Genomic DNA, 9429 nt, shown 5'->3' on the forward strand with positions numbered 1-9429 from the left:
TAAGAGAAGATGCATCCACAATCATCTTAACATATAATACAAACGGGCAAGGCTTATAAAGTGAGAACAAAAAACAAAGAAATTTCATGTGATAACTTCAGGAAGGAAAATAACATCTCTACGTCATGAAGGCCAGCTACTCACTGATTGAAGCCAAAGTCTAAATTCTTCCTTAACTTCTACAGGGAGTTTAAAAGCCTTCCAGCAAATGGTGGTAAAATTAATTGGAGAGAAATATACTCAAGCAACATCACAATCCCACCTATTTCTGATTCTTACATTTTAGAAAGCATGATCAAACAGGTTGAGTCAAGAAAGACTCTTGACCAGTAAATACCAGTTTTGCCAATTAGTACGGCCAAATTTTAAAACTTTTGATATTATCCTAAATGGCTAGAGACATTTCTTTTCAGACACTATACATTTTAATTTTTAAAAACTGACATTACCACTATCTACCATTTTCCTAATACTTCAATGTTAAAATAACATTATTTATAAATCATTATTTTATTTTCAATAAGTAAAACTTGGTATATTATTTTAATTCCTGCTTTTCGAGTCATTAAATCATTAAAATCATGCTAAAATAACCAATTAATCAAGAACACATACAACCATCATCTGGGAGAATTTCTGAGAGCTTACAATCATAAATTGGATCATAACAGTTACCTTTTGCCAGCTGCCATCACAACAACTGAAAAAATGGCAGGGACAACAGCTTCTATCATCATCATCCTTTTGAAGTTTTGGCAAATGTCTCACTGTAACGTAATCTTCTTTTAGCTTAGGTCCATACTCGGGCAAAAATGATAGGCTTGAGACCTCCAAAAACTTACAAACCTGCCAAATATGCTCAAAGGCTCCATAAGTTTGAAATTATGGCAAATAAGATCTACTCCATCTAAGGCCTGATTCATTTTTAAAAAATTGAAACATGCTGCAAAATCACAATGTATAGGATATCCTATTGAAGGACATTTGGAGACAAGCAAAGCAAAACATTTTTGACATATTACGTTACTATTGGCTGCTATATCCAATCAATGGTGTAAATAATCAGTGAACATCCTGAGTAAATTACTACTCATGTTAAAGAAAGAGCAATGATACAGAAACAGGTATGCAAGTAGTAGAAATCTATGACATGGAGTAACTGTCATAAAAAATCATATTTTATTTAGATAAACGATGTCAAGTAAGTCTTCTATATTTCCAATAATCTGTTCTTGAGTTCTTAATAGAATATAGGATGCATATACCTCTTGAGAATTCACAATATCCAAGTTCCCCAAAAAATGATTCAAATAACCTCGCATAGCAACTTTTGCCCTGTCAGAAATAGAATGCTGTCTTCCTAGTGCAGGCCGAATAATTGGCAGTGCAGCACTAGAAGGCACATTTCTGCACAAAGATTGAATTGTGTTACAATAGCTTTAAGAGAGGTCATAACAAACACTCAATATAATTATATCACATAACTCTGGTTTACTAAAGTCCAAACAGACAATTCCTATCATCACGTGTGAATGTTTTATTGTGGTTAAGGAAGCCATCAGTAAGTAATTGGTGTGCCATCTGAAATAAGATAGATTCAAGCATGTTAAGATGGATGTGCAGTGAAACTAGAAAAAAAAAATACTAAAATAGAAAACATAATAATATTTCCCCGAATTCTAGATTTTAGAGGCAAGGTTTTCAACACTATTTAGTACAGATTCAACCTTTGGGGTCCCTTTTTTAAAATTAATTTCTCCACTCACTCTCGTTCCTTCCCCCTCACCAAAATTCTCCCGAATCCCACTCAAATATCTATTAAATTCAAACAAAAGTTGGAGAGATCCAACTTCTCAATGAGAAGATTGAAATTGAATATAAGACTTTTCTTCAAAATTAGGTAAATCCTAGCCTACTTTGTTAGCTTAATTTTTTAATTTGGGTTTAACTATATCAAAATTAGTATTATTATTTTCGTGATTCTTTATATTCTACTCAATTTGGGGCTTGACCCGCAAAGATCAAGTCTTGATCCATGTGTATCTATTCTACATGACAACTACCTTGATGAGCAGATCAAGAAATCAGAGATTGGATTAAGCCATTCAAGAAGCAATGAGATCTCTTGGCATTACAATGATGAGTGACAGTTGTACTAGGCAAGGATTGAAATACCGTACCGTACCGATGTTTCAAGCTTAGCTCGATACCGTACCGTACCATGTACCGAGTGGTACGCCGGGGCGTACCGAGCGGTACACCTAATTTAGGTGTAAAATCCTCCGAAAATACCAGAAAATAAAAAAAATTAGGATAGGGTTTTTAAGTTAGAATTAAATATAGTAATAGTATAAGTTTAGCAAAATCAATGTAAATTAGGTAAGAATAGTATCATATATCTTTTCCGGGCTTTGAGGAATAGTCTTGTGCAAGGTTCGTATTTCAGTCCATTACGGATTGTCCTTTTGTAAATATTGAAATATCTATAGAAAAATAATTTGAATTGTTAGACTATTTTGTTACAATATAAACTCTAAAATTCAAAATAATCACATATGTAAATATACTTGATTGCTGATTCTACCAGCAAAACGAACGACGAGCCTCCACGAGTGGTAGATCGGGGTCCTCAATCCTATACATCTGCATATCAATATGATATATTTGTTGGACCTAATCATGAAATTGATCCCACGACATAGTGTATTAATGCACGGTATGTCGTTGATGCATCAATGTGGTGATGATCGTAGGTTGATCATCATGAATCACATTTGTTCGAGACAACTCCTGAGGCATATATTGGTGACTGTCAGAGCTTCTACTTTTGCTACTGATCTGCTGCTCTGTATCATACTATTACTTAGATAAAAATAGAATATTTTTAGGGTCCCAGATGATAGAAACCCTTAAAAACAGTGTACCAAACCCATACCGACATGCGGCCTGCACATGCCAGACCTATATGGTCTGACCAGGGACTAGTAAAGGTCCAGTACTCGAACCTTAAAACCATGCATTTGATTATATTTTAGAATATCCAGATATGTCCCTGCATATGCACCTGGATATCTGGCACCTTAACCAATTACATATCATGACCACTTGATGAGAACATTCGACATTGTAAAAAAAATCAAGATAGACCATGTTTGTTATGAATGTATTTTAAGAGTTAAATCTGGATTTTAAAAAGACAGTGCAAGTTAATCAACCCAATAGCCTAAGATTGCATATGTTAGTTGAATTCAGAAAAATGAGTAGAATGAAAGTTCAGAACTTCTACAAACAGTTAACACACTTTTAAAAGTGCAAACAAAGATTAATCAACCGACACAAAATAATTGAATTTGGTAAAGAGGATGCAGGCATTAGTAAGTTGTTTGTAGTGATGATCTTTTATATATCAAACATGAATAGGATTACAGTAATAAATCTAAACAGCACACATATTTTAAGAAGGAAATTTTAGCTTTCAGGTTCATCCAACAGTATCTATGATGAAAATTTCCATCAAAAACCTGGGACATTATCCACTTCAAGCTTTTTACTGGACCAATTATTTGTTGCATTTATAAGTATTACCGTTTGAAGCTAATAAAGGGAGTGTTAGATTAAGAATGGCAACAACCACCTATTTTTAGCTGACAAGTGCTCCTCTTGCAGTAAAGGAACAGGCTCATCATCAGCTTCATCATCATCTTGCACAATAGGTGCATGCTCCCCTAGGCCAAGATTTTGAAGCCATTCTTTAACCTTCATGCAAAAGGAAAGGAGAAAACTAATATCAAATTCACGTAACTGATATACATGATTTATAACACTGTCCTACTGTTTTCAAAATAAATTCATATTCAAGAGATAAATAAGAATCGAATTGCGAAATGGAAAAACAGTACGATGCCTGTAACAATGTATAGAGAACTCCATGCTTCAAATAAATAAGGAGAAATGTCAAAAGATGTATACTAGCAAATATTATCAAATGTTATTTGAGATGGCCACTACTTCACAATATAAGTAATGCAGCAAAAAGAAACCCCATAATGGCAACTGATCTTTGATAATATAAAAAATCTCTGGGAACCAAAGCAAAGACCAGCAGGAAATCTTAATGAAAAAAAAGTTAAATAGGATAATGAAGAATTTGGCAAGAAGGTACAACTTGAAAAGTTACAATTATCTGAAAGCTAATCATGCAAGAAAAAGCCCAAAACAGATTGGTCAAGAAAGATATTATTTGTGAAGTAATGTGCACTAAGAGAAAAAAAAAGACAGACATATTGGTAAGTGAACGGATTCACCTGTTCCTGCTTCTCATGAAACTCCTCAATAAATGCACGCTTCTTCAAATTAAGATGCAGATACAGAACTTGTGAGGCTTTCTTTACTAAGCGCCATTTGAACTGATCAATAGAATTAATAAAATTAATTCATGACAATGTTTGTGATAATGTGTAACCATTTAAATTCAATTGAGCGTCTATGCAGGTTAAACTGTCCACACGGACCTAAACATATACCTAATACTGAAACAACATAAAGTGATGATGTCCAAGTATCATCCAACAACCAAACATGTAAAAGAACAGATATTTAGATTTGAATGGTAGCATTCCACAAACATTACCTAACAAGACAAAAGCCTAGAGCATCTAACTGCTAAATTAGCATATTGTCATACCCACTATATACTCTATTTGCAGCATTCATTACAAAAAGCAATATCCATTTTTGCATCAAATATGCAAGTTCGATAAACTTTGATTTCTCTGGTGTGTAGAACTCACATGTAATGAGCTAAATGCATTGATATGTTTAACTAATTCTCTCAATAGTTCACACTTCAGAATGTAGTGGATGATGTGTCTGGTATTTATGGTTTGATGCCCAACCAGTATGCAAATCAGGCAATTTCACCTTGTTCAATATAAAACTGAGCTTACCACCCAGTAAGTTCATTATACTAAGTTTATCAGATGATAAACAGACTGGTACCAAGCTATAGAGTGATAAACCTGTTGTCTGGTACAAGTAGCCAACCCTATTTTTGCTTTATATGTGAGACATGATAGCTGTCTCCTGATAGATGCATTGCTACCTCAAATGTGACGGCTGTCTCACATGTTTTTTGGTTCTCTTTAATATATTGTTGTCAATAGCTGATCAACTTCTCATTTTTTCATTCTTCTTTTTCTCCCCTCTTATTTCTCCTCCTCCAGATCACCATCCCCTCTACGTTGGCCAACTCCTCTCCTCCTCCTATGCCACCTCCTCATCCTCCTTGGCTGCATCATTAGCATGCATCGCCTCCACATCCTCTACCTCCCCTCTTCTCTCTCTTTCTCTATGATCCAAAGTAGCATCAACCAAGGATTGACGTACCTCCCGAAATGGTACAAAATGGGTTGTACATATCGGTCCATCAATTGACTATTATGTGAACTAGCCCATTTCAGGTAGTATGCAGGGGATAGGTCAAGCATCGACTGGTACAAGTGATGTATTGGCCAATATAGTCGAAACTGTTGTATCGGCTGATACACATCGATATCGATCGGAATTTGATCGATACCAATGTAAATTGGGTCGATTTTGAACCCAATGCTCAAATTTATTGTCGGAGCCTCTTTTGGGGCCTAGATCCCCCTCCCTTTCCCCTGGTCACTTACTCTCATTCTGACTCTCAGCCTCACTCTTTCTCACACTCTCACTTATGATTAAAGTTCCTAATCGGCGATTACTGATTAGTGGTAAATGGTAATCAAGTTATTGATTTGGATAAAAGAAGCAACAAAAGTCTAATTAAAGTCAAATTAGAATTACCTAATGTCATTTTGATTAGTTTAGGCCCAATTAAGGGTCATTATATATAATTTGGGACCAATTAGGAGTTATTAGAAAGATAATTCATTTGCTCATCCTTAGAGCCTAGAATTTATATTCATCTATGCCTCATATACACTCAATTCTTATTTAAATACAATAAATATTACCATTAAATTAGGAATGAAAACCCTAAAATGGTCTTTTTTTTTTTTTTGACCATTTTCTTCCCTTTTCCCAAAAACCGATAGCAACATACCAACATATGGTATGCCAACATTGACCGATACATTTCGGTCCGACCCAGGACCTATACCACTCGTCGGCATAAAACAATGGTCCTTGGTACCAAGGTATGCAATACCGTACCGTACCGGTATTTCGAGGTTGACTCGGTACGATACGGTACCGGCATGCCGAGCGGTACACCAGGGCATACCGAATGGTACACTAGGGCTTACCGAACGATTACCTCTTATTGTAGCACTGTAGCACTGTAGAACTGCTACAGTGTATTACTGTAGAACTGAAGCACGGTCCGTCCGGTAGCGGGCGGTCCGCGTACCGGTATGCCATCAGACCAGTACATACCGCCCGTACCGGGCGGTACCATTCGAAATTGCATACCATGCTTGGTACCAACCAAAATCATGCATTAACTAGCACCATGCTAGTAGAGCTACCAATTAGTATCATTATCAGACTAAGGCTTTGATCCTTCATTTAGATTACAAAGAAAGTAATCTAAAAGAAAGATGAAGTCCGTAAAAAAGAATGGAAATGCAAAATATCTATGCAACTCATTATAATATTCAATCACAAAATTAAAATATATAAAGCAATCAAGAAATGAGTTGACTTTTATAAATATGTTTAATTGCCATTCAGAAAGCTTACCAATGGAGAATGAAATGACAATATGTAACCTAAGGTGACATCGACATGTATAGGAAAACTATAAATACATGTTATCCTTTAGATGTATGAGATAGGATGGTATATTTAGCTGATTGACTACTTCTAAAAGTAGAAGAGGGAGAAGTCCTAAGCTAATAAGCATATGCTCCTATAAGAACTTGGAGTGAGATTACATCCTTCTTCACTGCACCCATGCAATCAGCATTTGCATTATTTCACAAAAATGGGATAACTACACAAATTGGCCGCCGAATGTATTGAACATTTTTTGTCCGGTCAAGGTCTATTTTAAAGATTGTTGCATCATTGAATAAGCCGAGAAGTTTGGTGTACTTGAGTTCAAATCAGTTTAATGATCCATAGAACAGACTTGTATCCCAGAAGGCCAGAACTATACTTCTCTACAAAAATCTGATAAATCCAATAATGCTGTTTCCAAGGATGTTTAGTATATCTATTTCCTTCTTTTCACACACGTGAAATACCACTTAATTGCTCCCACACACAAATATACTTCAACAGTTATTCTTTATCAAATAGGTATTGTTGTGACAAATAAGTATTCAACATAACAGAAGTAATAAACCAAGAAACCAAACAATGAATTCTTGTATAATCTATACCTAAATGAAAATTCCAGATTTCAGTCTTCCAGGCCTTAAAATTTGACAGATAGATATTGAAATAAACTTTGATCATCAAATTTATTGGTCACCTTAATGAAAGTGGAAGCCCAAGCTATTCCAGTGTGCTAACCATGGAAAACAAATAAAATTATGTGAGTTGGAAAGGAAGTCCGATGATTTACAGCAAAATGGCATCCTCAAGCCATAGAGAATGAAACAGCACAAGTAAAACTATTGTTAGTGAGGCAAATGCACAGATTACTATCTAGCATCAAGAATGTTCAACACATCCCCTTATAAAATTGGGCATACCTAAATTTTTTTTTTTTTTGTAAACCGATGTTTAAACATATATTTTGAATCCGCAAAGCAAATTGGTTTGCTCGCTCCTTGCTGTCAACAAAATTCTATCTACAAACACGAGACTCAGATACTGATAAACTAATCGCCCACCAACATACCATCGAAACAACGAAGATTAAAATATAAGACGCAATTTTAAACTCCGAAAAACCGATTAAGCACAGATGAATCAGCCCCAATGAATACCCTCCACAACATTAACAACCGAAAAAAGAAAGAAAAAAAACACGAGTGAGCAACTTTAGCAAAAAAAGGAAAGGAAACAACTACCCGACGATGTATCAAGAAACAAAACCAGGAACACCTGTTTGTAACGGAATTCGATGGTGTAGGAGAGGAGCATGGGGCTGATGTCGCCGGCGTCGGGTCGGGACACGGAGACGATGTCGGCCTTGGGCAATTCGTCAAAGATCCGGGGCTGTTCCTGCAGCCGGAAGGAATGGGACGACGATACCGCGATTGCCGGCTCGGGATGCATCTTGACGTACCGGATCCCGCCTTCGGGCGGGAGCTGATCGGAGGCCATCCTTGGATCAAACAGAGTCCGCGTCTCGGGGGCGATCAAGGTGGGATTCTTTTACGCCGAGGAGACGACAGGGCCGGCTTTCGACGAGTTTTCGCCTTCGCCTCTCTTCCGCCTTTGTTTGGTTACTAATCTTGTGGACTCGAAATGAGATCGCTCCGGATCGATGGAAACCGGGTGTCGTGGCTTTACATCTGGGGAAGGACGGGAGACATGGGCGGTGCGTTTGGTTAATGGTTCGATTGGGGTTGGGATTGTGAAGATGTTGGTCGATTAGAGTCGGGATTAAGAGCTGGGAATTTTGCTAAATGGGGGCGAAGGGGTCCAACCTAAGAAACATGGCTGCTTTATATTTGGAGTCACGTGGGAGAAAGTTCTTGCCACCTTCTCGTGCAAAAATACCACTTGCGGCGGCTCCTTGTGTTTCCTGTTGAAATAAAGGGGCATTAAATCATAATATATGAGTAGGCCCTTCGATTGGAGAAATTGATTCACCTGGTCAAGTCATCATCATTTGGCCATGATTAGGGCAGGTAATAGTTACAAAATGTTGGAATTTGCTTGAAGTAGATGAGGTTGTCCTTTTTTCACTCTATTTGTTGAGATTAAAAGCCAATAGCTATTGCACATCCATTATTTATATAAGGCCATTGTAGTCGATTAGCCATTCACATGGCACTTGTAGATCCATTATTTATCTTAGGGGAAGAGAATATGTACAATCATGCAGGTTCAGATCCTTCCAAGCACCAACACCGTGAAGTGAATGGCTTGTTTGAACGATGGAAACAAAGAGATCATTTAAAGTGGTTCCGAAGTGCCCCATTTTATTTATTTCTTACATTAAGCTTAACCATGTTCTTACATTAAGCAAATCATGTTTGTACAGTACATACTATTTGAGAGCAGTTATATCATGACGTCAAAAGAGAATATTTTTTAATTAATTAAAAAAAGCTTTTATGTTTGAGCAATTCTAATAGAATCCTCTTTTTTATAGCCTGTACCCTCTAATCTTATTTGTCTCACAGGACTCATTATCGCTTTTACTTTTGCCTTTGGCCCTTGTTGAATCCGTCATCTCGCCTACCGCACAAGTGGTTAGTGTCATCGTCTGTAGCTCTCATACTAGAAATGAGGACGCATAAATGCCACTACCACCTCCACGCCCCT

The 9429-nt window shown here is 36.7% G+C and overlaps 1 protein-coding gene across 6 annotated transcripts in view; it reads right to left on the bottom strand.

Moving 5' to 3' along the window:
* LOC135595316 (phospholipase D zeta 1-like) overlaps nucleotides 1-8561 on the bottom strand; it is a 75962-nt gene extending 67401 nt beyond the window's left edge. For 4 of the 6 annotated variants that reach the window (XR_010480348.1, XR_010480349.1, XR_010480350.1 and 1 more), the window contains exons 1-6: nucleotides 8038-8561; nucleotides 7460-7495; nucleotides 4305-4406; nucleotides 3635-3756; nucleotides 1266-1407; nucleotides 676-846 (exon numbers count right to left, since the gene is read on the bottom strand). Coding sequence is in view for 3 of the 6 variants with exons in the window: in XM_065086074.1 (XP_064942146.1) it covers nucleotides 676-846; nucleotides 1266-1407; nucleotides 3635-3756; nucleotides 4305-4406; nucleotides 7460-7495; nucleotides 8038-8259 (795 nt within the window). In the remaining 3 variants the exon portion in view is untranslated. Of the gene's footprint in view, nucleotides 1-675; nucleotides 847-1265; nucleotides 1408-3631; nucleotides 3757-4304; nucleotides 4407-7459; nucleotides 7496-8037 lie in introns of those variants that run through there. The other 2 variants (XM_065086079.1, XM_065086094.1) reach the window with 2 other exon arrangements.
* Nucleotides 8562-9429: the final 868 nt, after the last annotated feature.

Source organism: Musa acuminata, chromosome BXJ1-2 (genome assembly GCF_036884655.1).
Source record: "Musa acuminata AAA Group cultivar baxijiao chromosome BXJ1-2, Cavendish_Baxijiao_AAA, whole genome shotgun sequence".
Lineage (NCBI taxonomy): Eukaryota > Viridiplantae > Streptophyta > Magnoliopsida > Zingiberales > Musaceae > Musa > Musa acuminata.